Raw genomic sequence first — 23,501 nt, forward strand, 5'->3', positions numbered from 1 at the left:
GATCTGACGGATCTGTCGTCCAAGGCCTCTTGATGGGTTCTCAGGTTCTTTCCTACCCCAATCTGATACAGCAGAACACTGTGAATTACACACAACTGATCTACAAATACATGCACTATTCAGATGGTCCGGTGACATGCAATTTCTAGTAGTAATAGTGGTAGTAGTGGAAATAGTAGTAGTATTTATCAAATGATTTTTTTTTTGTAACTGTTTCTTTTAAGGTGAAATGTATTTATTAAAACTTTTGTAGTTTATTTAGGATTTTATGGTATCGTTTCATTTTAAATTTAGATGGGGCATTTCCAAAAAGTCTTCTGTTTTTTTTATCTAATCAAAATTTGATCATTATATTTTTATTTACTTTAATTAGCAGTATTAGCATTAATGGGTGGTAGCTGTACTGTGTGTTCATGAGGGGATTGTTTTTAATCTTATTAAAGCTGTTTGTGATACTTTCAACTTCTGTAATACTGCCCTACTGAAATGATTTTTATGGTACGCTGTGCTCCTCAAAAAGATCATTTTATTCATTTCACATATTACATTTTATGAGTAGATGACACTAGATGATAGTTTTGTTAAAATAATATTTTTAATTGAAATATGTTAAATAAAATAGAAGACAAATATTTCTAATTTACTGGGCTTTTATTTTTTACATGGGGTTCAGTAAAAGCTTTGAGGAAGGAGTAGATGTTGAGGAAATGAAAAAGAAAAAACTGAAATAACAGAAGTGGTGCTAATTTAAAAAAAAAAATCAGAAGGAAAGAACGTAAAATAAAAAGACCAGAGTTGCAGCATCCACAGCAGAGCAGAGCCAATGATTTGTGGCTCTCTCCAGTGTGCTAGCGTTACACGAATGGCCCTCCAGGGCAGCATGAAAAGCCTCTTGATTGTTTGGAGTGGTAACAGGAGCTCCAAGCTGCTTGCCATGATAGATTTATTTACATTTCAGCGCCTGGACCCCACTCAGATAAAAAATGATGCGAGGTAGCCGGGGCATCAATATTTTGTAGTAGCTCTATTGTTTCATGACGATGACTTAATGCTGCTGATGATGCTGTATGATGCACTATTAAATGTTTGGCTGCAGGGCTACACATCAGTCGGCATTTATATCGAGACTGGAGCCTGTGCTGATATTTCTGAAATGGTTGAACAAATGTCACTGGGAGTCTGAAAGGGTTTTTCTCTCTGATTAACCTTAACTAACACTTAGTCAATGACTATTTAATGAACATAATTGTATTATCGTGAGGGACTGAGTGGAGTGAACTTCTTGGTTGTTAGACCCCTATGATTACTTTTGAGCCTTTCCAAAAAGCCAGGTCATCACTTCATTTCGTAAATGTTCGAGTCATTTATACGGAACCCCTGCTGAGCCAAATATTCATCCAATTGTTGAATCTAAAATGATAAATGGCCCTCAAGGATTTAATCTGTGCCTGCTATGTAATTATTACAAATCAGCCAATGAGTGTCGCATTCTCTTTGAGCTTTTAGAGTGCGTTTCTGACTGTGTTAGGGCCTTTTATGCTCTGCCTTGCTTAAGAGAAACCCCACAGAAGAGATCAATTCTAAATAACTCACATTTTCCAAACAGTCGTGGAAAACTTTATAAGCACAGTTGAACCTTTAAAATCTCTGACTTTCCTCCCAGGATGGTGTCCCTCCGCAGATGTCCACTGAGTGTTGGTCTGCTGGTGGAAAGTAACGAGTTTATAAACAGCCTCCCTTAAAGAAGAGGAATTATTGCAGATTCAAATACTACAGCTATGCCACCCTGCCTGAATTTAATTTACTGATGCATTTTGATCAAAGGTTTAATAGCTTTTATCATGGCAAGGTAGTGATTATGAGTGGGAGAAGAAAGAAACACTGCAGTCATGTTGTTTAAAAAGAGACCCTGAAGTGGGTGTAGTTTTCTTTCTCAACCACCCTCATTTTGTGGTCTAAAAAACTATAAACTCCACCATTATAACATTTGCTCCAGTGATACATGGGGTTTAAGCAAACAATATATATAATAGATATATAGTTTTTATATATAATCTATAATTGTCTGTGGCTTTAAGATGTGCTCACAGCAGCTTTATAATGGAAACTGAGCAATAAAATTGCAGAGAAGATGAACAGTTAGAGGAGCCCTGAAATAAACCCTGGCAGAGATTGGCAGAGGCAGTGAATGTAGACATTTTATTAATATTCAATCCAATTGTTGTCAGCTTTAAAATCCTCCCATATTTGAAACTGAAAAGATACTTTATTTAATACACTGAGTCAGTGCAAAAAATAGAGATATGGTAAGTTTCGCTCAGTTTCGCTGAAGGTGTACGTCACGTTCCCCATCAATCCAAACAGAGAATCCATCACAAATCAGAATTACAACCAATAAAAAGCAAGGATCACCGGTGTTGCTACGGTGAGCCTAACAACCAGGGCAAATTTAGAAGAAAAAAAGGATCTCTAAAGCAAAACTAAGATCTGCAAAAATAAACTGCAATCAGTCGCTGGGAAAGTTTTCCCTGTTCCATGTTCTCTCCTTTTGTGAATAATGGTCCTCACTGTGATTCTCTGGAGTCCAAATCCTTAGAAATATCATTGTAGCCCTTACCAGACTGAAAGATGTCAGGGACATTGTTTTTCATTTAGGCTAGATGTGGAACTTTTTGATTTTTGTGCCTACTTCATGCTCTCAGACAGGTGGTATTTAATTTACTGCTTTATTGTAGAGGTCATTAATTAATTAGGCCTGAGTGTGACAAGTGGAATTGAACCAAAAATGTGTTTTATTGCTATTAATTTATTATTTAAAAACAGAAATATTTCTAATGGCATAGGACAGGGTTGGTTTGGATAAATTTGTCCCTTAAATAGGAAAATCATCATTTCAGAACTGTTTTGTGTTTTCGGGTTATCTTTTTCTGATATTAAAACTTGATTGATAATCTGAACCATTTAAGTGTGGGAGCAAATACTTTTTCACAGCACCACATGTTGAAAAACAGTTCATAAGACTATAAAAATATGTGATAAAAACAAATAATGATAAATATTCAATAAGGTGCTTTTAAATTAAATGCTTAAATATTTGCTTTACATTTGCATATAAGACAAAAGCTCATAAGAAGGAGTCGAATTTGCCCAATATTGACATTGAAGGTTATCATTATTTACTTCCTTTAAGACGATTGTTTGTGCTTAAGCTACCATCAGCGCCTGTGTCTTGGACTGTAATGTTTCCATAAAGCGAACAAACAGAAACGGCCAACAGCGGGAGCAACATCCCTGAGCAGCCGGAAGACATCCACAAGCAGACGATTCTCAGTCTTAAGTGGAAGAGCAGCAGCCTCTCTCCCACTTAGGATAGAGGGCTATTTAGTCTGACAGCCATTAAATATGAATTAAAAACCACACAGGCCTCTTTGCCTTCGAAAATGTCATTACATATCTTTATGTCAGCCGGTTGTTGAATAAGCAGTTTGCAGTGGTCCCCCGGGGAAGAAGCTGGGGATGGGAGTGCAGAGAAGTGAAGTAGATGGAGGAAGGGGTGGAAGAATAGGAAGAGATAACAGGATGGGATGCAAGGGACAGATGGGTGGAGGACTGAGGGGGAGATAAGAAGATGCGTACAGAGATGGCGGAATAAAAACAACATGGATGGCAACATGTGAACAGGGAAGATGGAGAGAGCAGAGGAGGACTAACAAACAAGCAGGGCTCTGCTTTATCGGATGAGGCCCAATAGCAGCTAAAATGGAATCTACATTACTGGTCCTAACTGAGTGCAATACTTCAGGGGCTGGGCCCCGAATGGAGCAAATAATAGCGCAGGCTTGAAGTGGTGCTTCAGTCTCTCTCCAGTAGATGAGGGAGATGTGTAGGGGGACATAAGATTGATGGCGTGGGGGGAGCAGTACTTCAGAGATGCTAGCCTTCTTAGTATTTTCAGGGTTGTTAAAAATAATCAAAAAAGGGAAAAAAAAAAAGGTCAATGTGTGCTAGGCCACTCATTTTATTGCTCGGTGTTTATGGCGTGGCCCGGAGCTCAAATTGCCCGGCTGTAATTACACAAGCTGCACCTACAAATTGTGACACAATTGTTGAAGAAATAAAGACATTACCATTGGTCTGTTTGTTCTGGAATACATCATTTGTTGTCTTAATAAAGCTAATTTCCCTGAAATGTATCTCATATAGCCACACATTATACATTTAATGATGTTATTTTCACCCAGGGGTTCATGTTTGACCTGCAGACACACTCTGCAGGAAGTATCAGCATGAGGGGAAGGGAAAAAATGGCCATAATGCATTCTTTTTGTCCTAAATGATCACATTTAGTCAGTCAAACACCTTCTGCCATAGTGTGGCTTTAACAAAAGAACAGTAGAAAAGTGTTGTGCAGCAGCAATTCCTTCTCCCCAGAAGAGCTATATTTTTCAATACTGCACTGCAATTTGAGTTCAGTTTGCTGCTGGGCTCATTGTTTCTGTAGGAGCCTGAAGAAAATCCTACATTTCTGCTCTTGGCTCAGGAACAAAGAAAATACAGAATCGTGTTTAATAACTGGCAAATACAAATACATTTCTCATTCTTTATGGCACAGCCTTCTCCTTTTAACTGTATTTCTTTAGCATTAGTGGAATATCAACCAAAATATCACTTTTTTCACTGCAGCATCTAAGAAAAACATGCGGGAAATGGAAAACAAAAAAAACGTTTCTGATGTCCTATACTTAGCAGAGGAGAATTTTCATATCTCAGTTAACGGGATCAGGTGTGCAATAAGCATAAAGCAATTCCTTGTGACTTCAGGGTCATAATGGGGGTTTGTGGAGGACCAAAGCAGCAGCAGGACATCAGTAGGTGCATGATGGAATAATGGATGATGAACATATAACGACAGAGGAAACACAGGAACCAGGGAGGAGGCAACAGGGATTAAAGGCAGATGACCCGACAACTGTTGGACAGAAAACAGGAACCGAAATACAACTGAGGTGAAAGGAACTAGATGGAAAACAGGTGGGTGCAACTAACAGAAACACAAACAGGTGCGGATCATGACAACATCGTGCCAGCCATGGCCATCCTGCATATTTCTGACGGGACAATGAGTGGGACGTTCAGTTGCAAGTTTCACCGTACATGTTTTCACATCAAACCAAACTTATAGATAAATATTCTGTGGCTTCAGAAGTGTTCACACACCACATTAAAATGTAAGGTTTTTGTGATGTAGATAAAATGACAGCAAAATACAGGTCCTTCTCAAAATATTAGCATATTGTGATAAAGTTCATTATTTTCCATAATGTAATGATGAAAATTTAACATTCATGTATTTTAGATTCATTGCACACTAACTGAAATATTTCAGGTCTTTTATTGTCTTAATACGGATGATTTTGGCATACAGCTCATGAAAACCCAAAATTCCTATCTCACAAAATTAGCATATCATTAAAAGGGTCTCTAAACGAGCTATGAACCTAATCATCTGAATCAACGAGTTAACTCTAAACACCTGCAAAAGATTCCTGAGGCCTTTAAAACTCCCAGCCTGGTTCATCACTCAAAACCCCAATCATGGGTAAGACTGCCGACCTGACTGCTGTCCAGAAGGCCACTATTGACACCCTCAAGCAAGAGGGTAAGACACAGAAAGACATTTCTGAACGAATAGGCTGTTCCCAGAGTGCTGTATCAAGGCACCTCAGTGGGAAGTCTGTGGGAAGGAAAAAGTGTGGCAGAAAACGCTGCACAACGAGAAGAGGTGACCGGACCCTGAGGAAGATTGTGGAGAAGGGCCGATTCCAGACCTTGGGGGACCTGCGGAAGCAGTGGACTGAGTCTGGAGTAGAAACATCCAGAGCCACCGTGCACAGGCGTGTGCAGGAAATGGGCTACAGGTGCCGCATTCCCCAGGTCAAGCCACTTTTGAACCAGAAACAGCGGCAGAAGCGCCTGACCTGGGCTACAGAGAAGCAGCACTGGACTGTTGCTCAGTGGTCCAAAGTACTTTTTTCGGATGAAAGCAAATTCTGCATGTCATTCGGAAATCAAGGTGCCAGAGTCTGGAGGAAGATTGGGGAGAAGGAAATGCCAAAATGCCAGAAGTCCAGTGTCAAGTACCCACAGTCAGTGATGGTCTGGGGTGCCGTGTCAGCTGCTGGTGTTGGTCCACTGTGTTTTATCAAGGGCAGGGTCAATGCAGCTAGCTATCAGGAGATTTTGGAGCACTTCATGGTTCCATCTGCTGAAAAGCTTTATGGAGATGAAGATTTCATTTTTCAGCACGACCTGGCACCTGCTCACAGTGCCAAAACCACTGGTAAATGGTTTACTGACCATGGTATCACTGTGCTCAATTGGCCTGCCAACTCTCCTGACCTGAACCCCATAGAGAATCTGTGGGATATTGTGAAGAGAACGTTGAGAGACTCAAGACCCAACACTCTGGACGAGCTAAAGGCCGCTATCGAAGCATCCTGGGCCTCCATAAGACCTCAGCAGTGCCACAGGCTGATTGCCTCCATGCCACGCCGCATTGAAGCAGTCATTTCTGCAAAAGGATTCCCGACCAAGTATTGAGTGCATAACTGTACATGATTATTTGAAGGTTGACATTTTTTGTATTAAAAACACTTTTCTTTTTTTGGTCGGATGAAATATGCTAATTTTGTGAGATAGGAATTTTGGGTTTTCATGAGCTGTATGCCAAAATCATCCGTATTAAGACAATAAAAGACCTGAAATATTTCAGTTAGTGTGCAATGAATCTAAAATATATGAATGTTAAATTTTCATCATGACATTATGGAAAATAATGAACTTTTTCACAATATGCTAATATTTTAAGACGGACCTGTATATCCTTTAGATTTTTTTTATCCCGTACACCTTCACTGAAAAACAAACATATCTGTAAAGGGGAAAAAACTTGTCATATTAGCAGAGATTCTCCTGACCCACATGCAGAATCACTCGAGGACACAGGTAAGTTCAAAAAGTTTAATAATCTCAAAGGAGGTCAGTCTCAGGTAGTTGCAATCCGGTTCTCAGTTTTACAGTCTCCTGGTAGCAAGATCTCGGAAGGAGGGGGTCAGGCAAAATCCGTGGTCCGGCAGTCTGAGGCACAATCTGTTGTCCGGCGGTCTAAGGCACAATCTGTGGTCCGGCGGTCTGAGGCACAATCTGTGGTCCGGCGGTCTGAGGCACAATCTGTGGTCCAGCGGTCTGAGGGGGGTCAGTCAGAAGGAGCAATCCCGGAGAAGGTGGAGAGCAGGCAGGCTGGAGGAATGGAATGGAGCTCCTAGTGGGCCACTCCAGCACCGCTATTATCTTCTCTGGATCCGACTTCACCTGCCCGCTCTCCAGGATGTAGCCCAAAAAAGAAACAGATGTAGTGTGAAATTCACATTTCTCTGCTTTTACAAATAAAAGGTTTTCAAGGAGTCTCTGCAGTACCAGTCGGACGTGTAACCTGTGCTCTTCAAGGGTTCTGGAAAAAATCAAAATGTCATCCAGATAGACAAAAACAAACTGATTTCCTAAACGGAAAAGAGTCTTTATCTAAAATAACTGATGCGGGAAGTGTTAATTGGGAGGTTTGTGTGTTCTGATCACCCACCAAGACTCCCGTTCTCATTGGCGGGCTCCCCCTTATGGCCACGAGGAACAATTTGCCACAAAGTGGCCTGCCTGGCCGCAGTAAAGACAAACCTTACAATCAAAACGCCGCTGTCTCTCCTCTGAAGTTAGCTTGGCTCGCCCAATCTGCATAGGTTCCTCAGGAGCCTGGGAAACCTGGGGTTTGGGTATCAAAAGAGGCACGGAGGTGGGTCTTAAAGGGCTCTGTTGTCTCCTTTCTCTTTTCCTCTCCCGGAGTCTGTTGTCAAACTTAATGGCCAAGGCAGTTAAATCCTCTAGGTTCTCTGGTTCGTCCCTGCAAGCCAATTCATCCTTGAGTTGTTCATTTAATGCATGATCAAATGCTCCTTTTAGAGCTTGGTTATTCCAGCCAGAAGTGGCTGCTAAAGTACGGAAGTCAATAGCAAACTCAGCCGCAGTTTAGACCCCCTGACTCTGCCCCCAGAGTTTATGGGTTATCTCAGGACCTGACTCAGAACTTCCAAAAGTCTGTCTAAACTCTGCTTCAAAATTTTGGTACGTCTGGTTCAAGAGTGACCGTGCATTAAATTCAGCTTCTGCCCATCTGAGTGCTCTCCCCTGAAGTAGTCCCACAACATAAGAGATCTTGGAGGCATGGTCAGGGAATGAGTGAGGAGATCTGCAAAAAACTAGAGAACACTGTAGCAAAAAACCTCCACATTTTCCGATCTCTCCAGCGTAATGGTCGAGAGTAGGTGACGGCACCTCCCTCAGACGAGGAACCTGGGGTGGAGACTCAGATGGGCCGGCAGTTGCTCTGGCTGTATGGGGGGGCTGAGCACAAGAAAGAAGGTGGTTAGACAAACCCTGAAACGAGGCTGTTTGCTGGTCTAACCGCTGCACGGTGTAATGTTGTTGTTCAAAGAGCAAACTGAAACGTGAATCCTGCTGAGAGGATATCTGGGATGGTTCTAAGGATCCCCTAGTGGGCGATTCTGCTGGGTCATACTGGCCTGATGCTTCTGTCATATTAGCAGAGATTTTCCTGACCCACATGCAGAATCACTCGAGGACAAAGGTTTAATAATCTCAAAGAGGTCAGTCTCAGGTGGTTGCAATCCGGTTCTCGGTTTTACGGTCTCCTGATAGCAAGGTCTCGGAAGGAGGGGGTCTAGGCACAATCCGTGGTCCGGCGATCTGGGGGTGGGGTCAGAAGGAGCAATCCCAGAGAAGGTGGAGAGCGGGCAGGCTGGAAGAGTGGAACAGAGCATGCCGAGGCAGCAGTGAGATTAAGTCTTGGGTTTCTGTTCAACGGTGACAGGAGTGAATCCAGGGTGGTAATCCAAAAACCTGAGAGCAAAAAACACACGAGGGGGTTAGTTTAAAGTTAGACACTGGATAACAAAAAATTCAGCCAAAAAACTAGGAAGCTTGATATCTCGTCGGCTTTGCGTTACCACTCAACGTGGAGCATCAGGCGAAGAATGCTTGTCCTACAGCTCCTTAAAAACGCTCCAGCCCAGATTGGATACAGGTGTTCACCACGCCCCCCGGCATAGCCTATCTGGGAAGACAGGAAGACACACACAGTAGCACAACACAGATTGTGACAAAACTCCAGTAAACATGTAACGAAAGTGTGCACAACCTCAGACAAGATGCTTTATGCACCTTTTCATTTTCAGCCTTCAGTCTTCTTTGTTAGGACTCTATCAGAATTCCTTATCACCTTTGCAAGACTGGTCCTCTTTACATCTCCATGAATAAGACTGTGAAAATATCTCATCTTCTTCTGGTGACTCCACAGATTTTTGAGAAATTGAGCTCTGCACTCTGGTTGGGCAGTGCTAAGACTTTTTCTTTCTTCTCATGGAGTCATTTTTTTGTTTGTTTATTCGGGAGTAAGCTTGAACACACTCTCTTTTTCTTCAGATTCCTAGAAAGCATCATGAGAATTTGGGTCTAAACTGACTGCTACTTGAACCTGATTTTTTTCCACTCTGACAAAAAAATCAGTTGAAGTAAGGTAACCCCATATCATGATGCTGCCACCACTATGTTTCACTGCAGCCATCTCTGTTGTCTTAATGTCAAACGTTCTCTAACATGGTGTTGGGAGGTTTTAGCCAGGCCTGGATGACTTCTTTAAAAGAAAAGTCTGTGGTTTTATAATTCTGCTGCTTAGTCCAGACATATATGGAGTCTAGAACTTAACCAGTACTTGGCAGAAATTCCTGCAGGTCCTTCAGTGTTGATCTCAGCCTCTTGGCAGTCTTCCTGACCTGTTTCTGTTTTGTCCTTTCATCCATTCTGGAGTAACATCCAGTTTCTGTAATATCACTGTCCTTCCATATTTTTCCACATAATTGTTGACAACATTCATGCTGCTATGGTATGCTTGTTGTGCATTTCTTCTACCTTTCTCTTGAGTGATACATTTGTCCAATTTGATACTTTTGAATGCTGAAAATAAATCAAAAGCTACTTCAACAAAGTTGTAACTTAGGGATGCCCACATTGATGCACATCCCCTGGACCATGATTGGTACTAATACTAATTTATCCTGAAATTACCATTTTCTTGATTTCCACAAATTTCCCACTTCCGTTTTTGCAAAAATAGTTCTCTACTTGGATGTTATTAAAAATTGATCAGCCAATTTCTTTTAATGTATCTCTATGCTGGACCTGGACCAGCGTCTAGTGAACTGGCTCACAACCTTGAACAGGACTTGGAAATTACAGGCAGAGATTAATGTCCTCCACAACATGGATTTTTTTTTTAAATTGGTTAAAAAAAAGGAGAAATTGTTTTTCCACACTTGTTCTGCGTCGTCCTATTTTTTGAAACTTAAAAAATGTGTTGAAAAAACAGGAAATAAAATAAGGGTTTTGTATGAATCCAGCTCTGCGTTAACTATGCTAAGGAAGTTTTATTGTATTTTTGATGTTGTTAATTTTAAAACCGTTGCCACCTACTGGTATCAGGTGTTTCAGAAATTTTGTTTGAATATCAGAGGCTACAGTATGTGGATTGTGGTTATGTTTAAAAGTTTAAAAGTATTGTATTTTTTGCTTAGACACACATATAATCAGAATATCAGGGCTGAAATTGATTCCACCCTATAAGCTGAGAACAGTGTATTCAGATCTGGGTCTTCTTTAATGAGAAGATTGTTTCCAATAATTTCTAATAACATGACTAATATAAGAGCTTTTATTCATTTTCATTTTTGAGTTAAATGGGAACATCTGAAATTGCCAATATACATCTCAATATACATCTCACATGTTTATTGCACTGTTTTACAAGAGATGTAATTATATTGATTATGTGGTCCCCCATTTGTGGATTTATGTAATTACAATAACTGCATTAATTAACTAATGATGTGGGAATATTTTATGGATACTTAAATCACTTGTCTGTAATAAGAATATTTATTTAACAACAGCAGATTGTTTTCCTCACTGCAAGGGAACCACAATTTATATCATGAACAATAAATTTTTGTTATCCTTCAACTCTCTTTCTACATCCTGCATGCAAAAGCTTTGCTCAACTTCTCAAAGAAGTTAACTAACAGAAAGAATCTGCATCCATTTGATGCATATTTTCCCAGCAGACTTATACTGTACAAATGGTGACACCAAGCAGACAAAATAAAAAAATGCAAGCACATTTAATCTGAAATAAATCACTCCATAGATTTTGACTATTTGATGTATTTTATGCATTTTAGGTGCACGTGTGAACGTCTTGAGGCAATTAAAAAAATGTAATCTCCTTATTCGTGACCTTGTGGCCTATGCTGCAAGCACACTATTCATCCATCATTTTTATTAAATGTCTCGTCTCGTCGTCTTCCGCTTATCCGGGACAGGGTTGCGGGGGCAGCAGACTTAACAGAGACGCCCAGACGTCCCTCTCCCCAGACACCTCCTCCAGTTCCTCCAGGGGGAGCCCAAGGCGTTCCCAGGCCAGCCGAGAGACATAGTCCCTCCAGCGTGTCCTGGGCCGTCCCCTGGGCCTCCTCCCGGTGGGACGTGCCTGGAACACCTCCCGAGGAAGGCGTCCAGGAGGCATCCGGTATAGATGCCCGAGCCACCTCAACTGGCTCCTCTCGATGTGGAGGAGCAGCGGCTCTACTCCGAGCTCCTCCCGGATGGCCGAGCTCCTCACCCTATCTCCTAAGGGAGTGTCCTGGCCACCCTACGGAGGAAGCTCATTTCAGCCGCTTGTATCCAGGATCTCGTTCTTTCGATCATGACCCAAAGTTCATGGCCATAGGTGAGGGTAGGAACGTAGACCGACCAGTAAATTGAGAGCTTTGCTTTTCGGCTCAGTTCTCTCTTCACCACAACGGACCGGCACAGCGCCCCCATTACTGTGGCAGCCGCACCGATCCGTCTGTCGATCTCCCGCTCCATTCTTCCCTCACTCGTGAACAAGACCCCGAGATACTTAAACTCCTCCACTTGAGGCAGGAACTCCCCTCCAACCTGAAGAGAACAAGCCACCCTTTTCCGGTCGAGTACCATGGCCTCGGACTTGGAGGAGCTGATCCTCATCCCAGCCGCTTCACACTCGGCTGCGAACCGCCACAGCGCATGCTGTAGGTCTTGGCTAGAGGGGGCCAGCAGGACCACGTCATCTGCAAAAAGAAGAGACAAAATCCACTGGTCCCCAAACCAGACCCCCTCCGGCCCTTGGCTGCGTCTAGAAATCCTGTCCATAAAAGTTATAAACAGGACCGGTGACAAAGGGCAGCCCTGCCGGAGTCCAACATGCACTGGGAACAGGTCCGACTTAGTGCCGGCAATGTGGACCAAACTCCTGCTCCGCTCGTACAGGGACCGGATGGCCCCTAGTAAAGGGCCCCCAATTCCATACTCCTGGAGCACCCCCCACAGAGCATCACGAGGGACATAGTCGAATGCCTTCTCCAGGTCCACAAAACACATGTGAACCGGTTGGGCAAACTCCCATGAACCCTCGAGCACCCTGTAGAGGGTATAGAGCTGGTCCAGTGTTCCACGGCCGGGACGAAAACCACACTGTTCCTCCTGAAGCCAAGGCTCGACTATCGGTCGGACACTCCTCCTTACCAGGGAGGCTGAGGAGTGTGATCCCCCTGTAGTTGGAACACACCCTCCGGCCCCCCTTCTTATGAAGGGGGACCACCACTCCCAGTCTGCCAGTCCAGAGGCACTGTCCCCGACCGCCACGTAATGTTGAAGAGACGTGTCAACCATGACAACCCAACAACATCCAGAGACTTGAGGTACTCAGGGCGGATCTCATCCACCCCCGAAGCCTATTAAATGTATTCTACATTATACAGTTAAATTCTTCTTTTAATGAAGACATTGAAGACATGCGTCTAATAATCAGAATCAGCTTTATTGGCCAAGGTTGTGCACACGGACAATTAATTTGTCTTTGGTTCCACTTTGCTCTCAATGTACAGGCATTTTAAATATAATATATTTAAGATTTGGTGATAAATAAGAAAAACAACTCTTTGTATATATATATATAGATATATAGATATATACTGTACATTTATATATATACCCGCTTCATCTGAGACCAGGTCGCTGGGGCAGCAGACTCAGTAGAGACACCCAGACATCCCTCTCCCCAGTCACCTCCTCCAGCTCGTCTGGGGAAATCCCAAGGCGTTCCCAGGCCAGCTGAGAGACATAGTCCCTCCAGCGTGATATATATACATATATACACATATGTATATATGTATATCAGTTGGTAGCACTGTTGCCTTGCAGCAAGAAGGTCCTGGGTTCAACTCCCGGCCAGGGGTCTTTCTGCATGGAGTTTGCATGTTCTCCCCGTGCATGCTTGGGTTCTCACCGGGTACTCCGGCTTCCTCCCAGAGTCCAAAGACATGCTTGTTAGGTTAATTGGTCTCTCTAAATTGCCCTTAGGTGTAAATGAGTGTAATACACTAATAAACTAATAATTAGGGAAAACCAATGCAAACATGGAAAAAATTTGGAAACGTTTAGTTGTTATAAACTGGAGACTGAGAGGTTGTGATATTAGACAAGCTGAGGTTGCAGAAAAACAGGCTTTATATTTTACATTTCACTAAAATCATTAATAACCCACTTCTTTCATATTGTTAGCTTCTAATTTTTGCCTCAGTCCAGTGAATCTTAGAATTATTCCTTATTACTGATTCCTTATGGTTTTATACTCTAAGCTGGAAACTAACCTTATGCAATGACATTTGTTTATATCTTATACTATTAAGACTGACATTTCTGTTTAGTAGCTTTAGGTGGTATATTATTCAATGAAGTAGCTAAGGTTTCCAAAAAACTATTTCACACAACAGTGATGAACCTGTTCTATAAATTTCTGCAACATTGCTTTTTTAATGGTCACCTAATTTGCATATTGAAACAAAACCATTTTTGAAGACTTTTCCATAAACAAACTAAAATGAAAATATAAGGAATGTTTTACAGAGGCCTGCTGAAAACAAATGTTTTACCTTTGAAAAAGCACTTTAGATTTAATTTGTCATTCATAAATCTTTAGGTTTACTTCAACTTTTTTATTACCCATGAATTTGCTCTCTAAATACCATTATTTTCTTAAAACAGGTCAAATTAAACAGTTAGTTAGCTTCCTAAGATAAACTTTAAGCAACCCATTCTATGTGTAGTAGTAATGTCTATTTGGTTCCTCTACCATAATTTCACTCTGTCCTAAATTCTGAGTCAGTCCTAAAGAAATAATCACAGGGGAAAAAACAACCACTACTATAATACAGGCATAAAGCTAATTAATCTCCCAGCTGCAGGACATTAAGCAGCATGAAAACTCAGCTGCAAATGCCACTTCAATCAGTTAAAGCTTTTGAGGTGATGTATATAATCTCATATATTCCCATTGTCCTGAAACAAGTATTTTTGTCAGAAATCCAACATTTCTTCATAATTTGCTTAGAGGAAAAGGCATTAAAAGGCTTGTCCTACGCCAGGGTATTGGAGAGGAGAGTCCGGCCGATAGTCAAACCTCGACTTCAGGAGGAGCAGTGTGGTTATCGTTCCGGCTGTGGAACACTGGACCAGCTCTATACCCTCTACAGGGTACTCGAGGGTTCATGGGAGTTTGCCCAACCGGTTCACATGTGTTTTGTGGACCTGGAGAAAGCATTCGACTGTGTCCCTCGTGATGCCCTGTGGGGTTGCTCCAGGAGTGTGGAATTGGGGACCGTTTACTAGGGGCCATCCGGTTCCTGTACAAGCGGAGCAGGTGTTTGGTCCGCATTGCTGGCACTAAGTCGAACCTGTTCCCGGTGCATGTTGGACTCCGGCAGGGCTGCCCTTTGTCACCGGTCCTGCTCATAACTTTTATGGACAGGATTTCTAGACACAGCCAAGGGCCGGAGGAGGTCTGGTTTGGGGACCAGAGGATTTTGTCTCTTCTTTTTGCAGATGACGTGGTCCTGCTGGCCCCTCTCTAGCCAAGACCTACAGCATGCGCTGGGGCGGTTCACAGCCGAGTGTAAAGCAACTGGGGTGAAGATCAGCTCCTCCAAGTCCGAGGCCAAGGTTCTCAACCGCAAAAGGGTGGCTTGTCCTCTTCAGGTTGGAGGGGAATTCCTGCCTCAAGTGGAGGAGTTTAAGTATCTCGGGGTCTTGTTCACGAGTGAGGGAAATGAGTTTCCTCTGTAGGGTGGCCGGGCACTCCCTTAGAGATAGGGTGAGGAGCTCGGCCATCCGGGAGGAGCTCGGAGTAGAGCCGCTGTTCTTCCACACTGAGAGGAGCCAGTTGAGGTGGCTCGGGCATCTATACCGGATGCCTCCTGGACGCCTTCCTCGGGAGGTGTTCCAGGCACGTCCCACCGGGAGGAGGCCCAGGGAACGACCCAGGACACGCTGGAGGGACTATGACTCTCGGCTTGCCTGGGAACGTCTTGGGCTCCCCCCGGAGGAGCTGGAGGAGTGGCTGGGGAGATCTTTACTTCATAAGTAAAAATTATTAAAGTAAAGCAAGTAGGGAAAAATACATAACTGCAATTTATCATTTGTTATTTGAAAACAGTTTTACAGTTAAATCAGAACAACAAATGTATTTATGAAATATTAATTGAATGCTTCGGACCTCAGAATAAGGTGATGTCCATCCAACCAAACAGCCGAAATAACAAAGGAGAGTAATCAGGAGCCGTCTATGGATGTCCTTAAGTGGCCCAACCAGAGTTTGAACCTAAATTTAATTGAACATCTCTGGACAGTTCTATAAATGGCTGTTTAATGACGCTGCACAAACTTAAAAGTAGAATTTCTAATTGGCCATATTCACTGTGCTGTAACATTAATCTTTTCCTTATATCATCATAGTGCATCCAACAAACCAACTTGCTGCCTCTTCATTAGAGCTGTGAGATGTTTGGAAAATATGCAACTGCGATATTGTTGTTTTAATATTGTGTACAATAATGCAATTAACCCACATTTGACTAACTCTTCTCTTTCTTTTCTGTCATTATGATTTCCCCGCCACATGCCATGCACTTAAGCATTTCAGACACCCAAATCTGGGTCAGGTTTGGGCATCACGGGCAATTAGAGTTCTTCCAGCTGGCAAAATATGTTGTTTGCATGCAGAGTGTTAATGCTTGTTGTTTGAACTATAGCCTGCCAAACCCAAGTAGTCATTTGCAATTTCAAAATTTTATACAATTTGGATGACATCTGCGAATTGATGTATTGTGCGGTCGTTTTGTAGATTTTCTCCTGCAGATCAATAAATATTAAGCCATTTTTCAGGTTATTTTTTGATTGGCTTATATAGTTTTTTGAATGTATGAAGGAAATAGATAACGCTGCAGACAGGCTGTTGCTATACTGACTCTGTGATCAATCAGTATAGCATGTCACTATCAGGTTGAGTAATGGAGAGCAAAATAAGCTCCTTAACCTATGCTTCAAATAGATATAATAATTATATGCACACAGATTCAGGACAAGACAAGCTGCTCCATTCCTTCGAGCTCATTGAACCCAGTCTTCATGTCCAGAACAAACAGCATGTATGTTTCTGCTGAGCGTGAGCACACAGTGGTCCACAGCTCTACTTGTTTATTTTTCCCCTGCATTGCTCTGTTTCGTGAGTTTGTGTATGAATGTATGGATGTGTGTGTGCTTTCACTCCTGTTAGTCCACTTAAGGGCCTTTGGTTTCAGAGGAGGCCATTGTATTTCCTCCATCGCCTAGCAACCATCAACAAGGCCAGTGGTCTATTGTTGCGGAGGCTGAGCAACTGAATTGCCTGCTGCCTGTTTCTACTTTTCAAAATTGTACTGTAATTTCACAAAGTGGTGTTTCAGCATTAGAGGGAAGCAGCTGCGCTCCAAATTGGAAGGCTATGAAAATTGGGGTAAGCTTCGTTTTTGGTGGTTTCGCTTCAAAAAAATCAAACAGACACAAAAACCACAGAGAAGACAATCAAATCATGCGTGGCAGGGGGAAGACAAACACATTGATTTGAAATTGGTAGCTCAACCTATGCTGTGTGCATGTGAGTCTCTGACAGGGAGAGACAGCAGAACAAGAGTTAGAAATACTGAAATTATCTGCAGGTTTGCTGCTTTATAGTTTGTTGAAATGTATTTTTTGGAGATATAAATCTAGAAAGACAGGCAGACAAAGAGCTTAAGAGAAGGAGGGTGAGAGACGGAGAAGTGGAAAAATTGGAGAAAATCGGAATAGATATGAACAACATGTAGTGGGCGGGACTTTGGTGCCGGAAAAGGTTTATGGGCCAGATTTTTCTCTGTGATGTCACGTTTACACAGTTTCCTTGAATAGCACCTGTGTGCATGGGGGCTGTCTGTCTGTCAGTCCAGAGTAAAAACATAACCCGTGCCAGCAAAAACACATCTATCAGTTGTTCTCCGCCAGCCAGCCGAGACAGAACATGCTTTTCCTCCGCAGAGGCCATCGGTGACGGTCAGGTCTGCAGGTCTTAGACCCTCAACTCTCAATCATTTTGTCATCTTTGCTGAGAGCCAGCATACGTTTTTAAAAACATTTTTGTTTAATTTAGTTTTCTTTCTTTCTCTTTTTGTAAAGAAAATTCTTCTTTTTGTGCTCCTGCCATCGACCCCCTGTGTGGATGACCCCAGGTGTCCAATTCAGAAACGGTGAGTGGAAACAATTTCCCCATCAGTGAAATCTATGCTTCCTGCATCGCTCTGTGCAGCTTCATATTGTCTGATTGTTTTTTTTTTCCACTATAAAATGTTAATTCTTATTCTAATGAAAATTTTATTCACTTCAGCTCATGTTTGTCTCATCATGTCAGTGTCGCTCACTTTCGCTCACGTACATCTTCTGTTTACATATTGCATTGCTGCAAAAACCTCTGATGTTTATTCTGACAAATTTGGTTTACTTTGTCATGTAAATTCTAAATACAACTAGAACAGAAATTATGATTTTTCTCAAAAATGGCACTTTTCTACCATCATACATGCTGAAAACAGGCACATTTGTGACATACTTTGGATTTATGCAGAAATTAATTCCAAAAAATACACATCTGGGCTGTTTACAAGCGAAGATCAATATACAGACTGAGTCTTGTGAGATGGCAGTATTAGAATCCCAAATCATGGTGCGTGGTGAAGAGGTAGTGGTGCGCACCAAATGCAGAGGCTATGAGTCCTCAACACAGCCGTTCAGGGTTCAATTCTCGACCCTGAGACCTTTGCTGCATGTCTTCCCCCTTCTCTCTCTGCCCATTTCCTGTCTATGTACTGCAGAACAAAGGCCATTATTGCCACAGAAAAATATCCCAAGTCATAATAAATGTTTTCTGCTATAATTAGAGATACACCAGTTGTCTTTGAGGTCTGTCCACCTGATTCAGATTTTGGCCAATTCTGTGTTTTTTTACCCTGAGAACTAGGACACATAAAAGAGAAAAAAGAAACTGTGTTGCATGTTCCTTGATAGAGATAGTAGTTTTGAATCTAACAGAAAATGAAGGAATTACAAAATCTTCCCTATAAGCTTTGTCTGATTTTTATTTGACTCCAAAAAGTAAAGTACATACAGCTGGTTGTTCTTAGTTTTGATGGATTCAAAAAATACAAATAAATACAAAATTTTTAAGTATTTAATGTGCCAATCACCGATCAGAGCCGGTCGGGTGGAAATTTTCCATTATCGATAATTGGCTGATCAGTGTACCTCTGCTTAGAATTAATTTTCCAAAAATCAGAAGTAAAAAAACATTAAGGTCACTAAATGACTTGATCGAATGCAAGATTCCCTGATCAGGTGGTAATTTGTGAAAGGTGTCCAAATGTAATCATATATAGTGTTGCTGCATTGTTAAAACCCTTCAGATTAGTCTTAGCTTCTACATAAACTGTGTCACATTCGGCGTTATATTGTCTGAATCCATCAGTGCTGCCTGTTTCCAATCAAGGTGCCAATAAGAAACAACAGTGTCTGTGCTCAGAGGCTGAATTTAAGCGTCTGCTGCAATAAATTACTGATAATCATCGATGCCATTAAACGCAACCATTTTCCAGCAGTTATGTTAAATCAATGCAGGCACTTTCAGATTGTGAACTGGACATCTTAAAGCAGGGGATGCAAATTCCTTCTGGTTATGAAGCCTTGTATGGCCCATTCCAATAACAAATGAATGCAAGCTGTTGGTAAATGAAGGAAAACAATAAACGCTAAAGGACTTCTTTTTATTTGTGTTTTGCAAATGAACAACTGAGTCTAATCATCCCAAGCAGGGGAAACATAAAACATTTGGCATTTTATGAAATGTAACAAAATTTGTATAAGTTTGCAGAGTTTCCTTAATTACTAGAAACATCACTAGAAAAAGAGAAAACTCTTAAAGTGTGATGAAACGTTAGCACAGCTTAGAGAAAGATCCTAGATGATGGGTTGATCATGCTTCCATTTATTCCTGCTGTGTAAATGATGGACAGCTGAGCTCAGCTCTGAGTGCCAGCATATCATCAGCTGCTTTTTTCTCTCTGTTCCAGCTTTCAGGGCCACCATCAGCGCCAAACTTTGGATCAGAGCAGTTTGCCTCGGCAGATAACCCCTGGCTCTGCTTCATGCTTGTTGTCCTTCCTTCAGGATATAGTCCTGTCTTCAGACACTGAATCTCTCTGAATCAAACATTTGAAGCAGAGAAGCTGAAGGTTGTGCATGAAATGGTGAATGAAAGATTGACCATGCTGTAGGGTCTGAGCAGATTGTTTCAGAAAGTTCTGCCAGCCGAATGATTTAATCTCTGCGAGGACAAGTAGAAGGCTGTCCAGGGCTGCCAGTTCTGCTGTGAAGCGGCAGCCTGCGGCCTTCAGCAGGAGAAAAGCTTGAAGGAGAACCGCCATCAAGGTTTCCTTAAAAGCTTTGCTGTCTAAAGACTTGTGTTGGCCCAAGGAGTGACGCTTAAATTTCTGAAATTTCCACTGAGATCAGCAGAAAGGCAGTCAGAAGATGTGTCTGATGGGTCCCATTGGTCTTGAGCAGTGTGGAAGACTAGTGATTTTGTTGTTTTGTGTTTGGACAGACAACAAGTCATTGTCTCCCTCCCTGCTTTGAGAAACAAACACAATGAAACTATTCTTCTGTTCCCTTAAGTGGCATATGGGCAGAAGGGACTCGACTTGATCAAATCTGCAATGAAGAATCTGCTCAAAGGGGTTTTAAAAAGTGTATGAATAATCAATCACACTAAGGATTTTCTACTGGAAACTGAACAGTTTAGGCTGTAAAATATGCACTGCATTTAGTTTTTGTTAAATATTTAAAAGTTAAAAGACTAAAAATATTACTGGCAGCATGCTTTCGTGTTCTTTAGCGTTCTTAAACATTTTTTAAATATGTCAAAGTCTTTACACAGTTGTTGAAAACATTTTAGGTAATAGATCTCTGTTTTCTGCATGGCTGGAGCTGCATCGGCAGGATAAATTGATGTCTATTTATGTGATCTGGTAAAACAGGCATTTTTATCATTTATCATGTTAATTATTCATCGAAGTCAACCCTATCTGTTAATATCTGCTAATCTAATGATCAGTTGTCCACATCGTTAACAGGACTCAGCTGTGTTTGATAAGCCACTTCAGTTTATCGAGCGATGAATGACGGAGAAGCCGATAACCTTCAGGTTAGAGGCAACACAGGCAATAAATTGTATTGCAGTGAGCAAATCAGATGCAGATACACTTTTATCTTTATCACCTGACCTTTTTTCGAAATGAATGTGAACACATAGCAGAAAACACTCGTGACTTTCAAACCCCTTTAATGATGGAGTTTAAGCCTCTCAGCAAACTGAAACAGAAAAGTATGACAGCAACCAGTCTTTAGTATTCTGAGCAGATTCTGAGCTCCGGTCCATTTTGGGTGTTACTTCAGCCAGACTGAACCAACAGCTGCAATATTTACTGGGGTGGCAGCAGGGCCTTGGACTGCTCCATCACCTGCTGGAGGAACTTCTCCATCATGTCACTCAGGGGCTTCACCTGAGCTTGGAAGTTGTCCGCCAGGGGCTGGACCTGAGCACTGAAATCATCTGTCAGGGGCCGGATGTGCTCCTCGATGTTGGAGATGAACGGCTTGACCTGCTCCTGCAGCTTGGCGGCTTCAGCCTGGACCTTCTCCACCAGAGGCTGGATCTTAGCCCTGCTGTCCTCCATGTATGTCCTGTGGCAAAGAGACACTGGGGTGAAACATTTTTCAAAATTTGTGCAATTCGTGTAAAAGAAACATTTACCTATCAAAGCACCGACTATGCATCTTCTAGTTAATGTATTATTTTCATGTGAAAAAATGTATCATTCATATCTATATTCGTCCTCATGTCAAAATATCTTTTAAGACTTGCTGCTGTTCTACACATTAAATGTTACGTTGTTCTGCACTGCAGAAAAACAAGTAAAAATAAAGTCAAATTTGTAAACTGGGAATTGTCTCTTTTTAGGTTTCAGACCATTCAGGATGTTAAGAACACATTGTCTTAAAAATTCATACACATTTAGCACATTTTTTCTCATTACAGCCCAAACTACATTGTATTTTCTTGGGATTTGTTTTTATGTTATAAACCAACACAAAGTCGTGCATAATTATAAATCTGAAAAAAAAGAAACAATGTTTTCATTTTTTTTCTTAAATAATCAAATCCAGTACAACAAACTGGCATCAGAAGTCACAAATTTCATAAATAATCTGTATAATTTATTCTCAGTACAATCCAGTTGTTCTGGTCTAAGAGGTTTCTTAGAGAACATTAGTAAACAAACTGCATCATGAAGACTAGTCAACACAGCAGACAGCTCAGGGAGAAAGTTGTGGAAAACGTAAAAGCAGAATTAAGTCAGTGAAACAATATGCTGAGCAAGGAGAGCGCTAATCAGATGAGCAGCCAAGTGGCCCGTGGTAACTCTGGGGAAGGTGCAGAAATCCAGAGCTGAGGTAGAAGAACCTGTTGACAGCTCAGCTATTTAACTCTGCACTCCACAAATATTACCTTTGTGGAAGCAAGAATTTCAGTGTGGAGTTTGCACACAGAGTTTCTTTGTCCAATGCTATGTGTGGTGGAAAATGTATTATGATTCGAGTGAACAGACTTTGTAAAATGCCTTTTGATGACCTGTGTTGTGAATTGGTGCTATATAAATAACCAAACAGAGGTGAATTTTTTCATCCACTTCACAATTATGCTCTTCTTTGTGTTGGTCACATAAAATCCCAATAAAATAGCTTGTTTGATGTTATCAGGTGAAACAGGTGAACGGGTTCAATTCTTCTGCAGGGCACAGTGATTAACCTAAGGTAGATTCACCAGATGACTGGCATTCATTTAATTCAACAATAGAACCATTGTCCTGAGTGTTCTGTCAAAGGAGACAGCTAACAGGAGTAAAGCAGGGATTCAAATAATAACTGGCTAAATGAACCTTGGACTTACTGGGCAGTGTTGGTCATCTCCAGAGCCTTCATCTTCTCCACCATGTCCTGGGTTGCAGTGGTGAAGCTGGCAGACATCTCCTTGAGGAGCTGGGTGATCTTGTCCACCTCGGCTTGGACCTCACGCTTCACCAATGACCTGGCCTCAGAGCCTGGGGGTGCACAAACTCCTTTTTAAAATCAGCATTGCTTCATTTGATCCGACACAGAGTAAAGACGAACCTAAGGTCTGAGACCAAAGCGGTTTTCAGACTTTTTAGGGGCTTTAATGTATCAGCATGCACCCTAAAGTACAAACATTGGTTTTATTTCTGTTAAAAATGCCTTACCATGGGTGACCGCTAGCACAACGAGAAGAGTGGCGACAAGAGAAAACTTCATGGCTGCAGAGGAGTAAGACAAGCCTAAAAACGATAAAAAGACGAAATCTCTAAGAAAATCTCAGCATATTCAGCTGCACATGTAATACACTCTCATCTATTATTATTTAATAGTGTTGAAAAGGAGCAGAGGGAGACTCACCTTTACTCGTGGGGTTCCTGGACTTGATGGTGCCCTCTCTCAGAATGTCAGAGGCTTTTATAGCTACTCAGGATGAGTTAATCATTATTACTCAGAACTTAATCTCTTCCAGTGAGAAGATGTGGCATTAAAAGGTCAGAACAAGCACTGTGCTGGCTGAACCTTGATGTTTGACACAGTCCATGACAAGAAGGATACAAAGTCCACTCTGTGATACGAGCCTCTAAACAGAGACAATAAATTCTTCATCGCAAGCTCAAAGCTCCAACTTGATAAAATCGGGTCCACAAGAAACACTTGATCCGATTATATCACTTTAATGATACATTTTGCTTTTGTTTCTAGACATTTAAAACTCTGTTTTAATT

General features: G+C 41.7%; 1 protein-coding gene across 1 annotated transcript; it reads right to left on the reverse strand.

Moving 5' to 3' along the window:
- Positions 1–20,927: 20,927 nt before the first annotated feature.
- LOC124863047 (type-4 ice-structuring protein LS-12-like) lies at positions 20,928–23,217 on the reverse strand. Its single transcript, XM_047357300.1, has 4 exons — positions 23,134–23,217; positions 22,941–23,015; positions 22,613–22,763; positions 20,928–21,345 (listed from the first exon to the last, which is right to left on the reverse strand). The coding sequence occupies exons 2-4, from the start codon at positions 22,990–22,992 to the stop codon at positions 21,084–21,086; spliced, it is 465 nt and encodes a 154-aa protein (XP_047213256.1). The 5' UTR covers positions 22,993–23,015; positions 23,134–23,217; the 3' UTR covers positions 20,928–21,083.
- Between the last annotated feature and the right edge of the window lie 284 nt (positions 23,218–23,501).

Source organism: Girardinichthys multiradiatus, chromosome 3, assembly GCF_021462225.1.
Source record: "Girardinichthys multiradiatus isolate DD_20200921_A chromosome 3, DD_fGirMul_XY1, whole genome shotgun sequence".
In the NCBI taxonomy this organism is placed as follows: domain Eukaryota; kingdom Metazoa; phylum Chordata; class Actinopteri; order Cyprinodontiformes; family Goodeidae; genus Girardinichthys; species Girardinichthys multiradiatus.

Excerpts from the sequence above, each read along its gene's own strand:
- LOC124863047 (XM_047357300.1), bottom strand. The coding sequence starts at position 22,992 with ATGAAGTTTTCTCTTGTCGCCACTCTTCTCGTTGTGCTAGCGGTCACC. Across the intron at positions 22,764-22,940 it reads TGTGCTAGCGGTCACCCATG|GCTCTGAGGCCAGGTCATTG; the intron begins GTAAGGCATTTT and ends GTGCACCCCCAG. Across the intron at positions 21,346-22,612 it reads GAGATGACCAACACTGCCCA|GACATACATGGAGGACAGCA; the intron begins GTAAGTCCAAGG and ends TCTTTGCCACAG.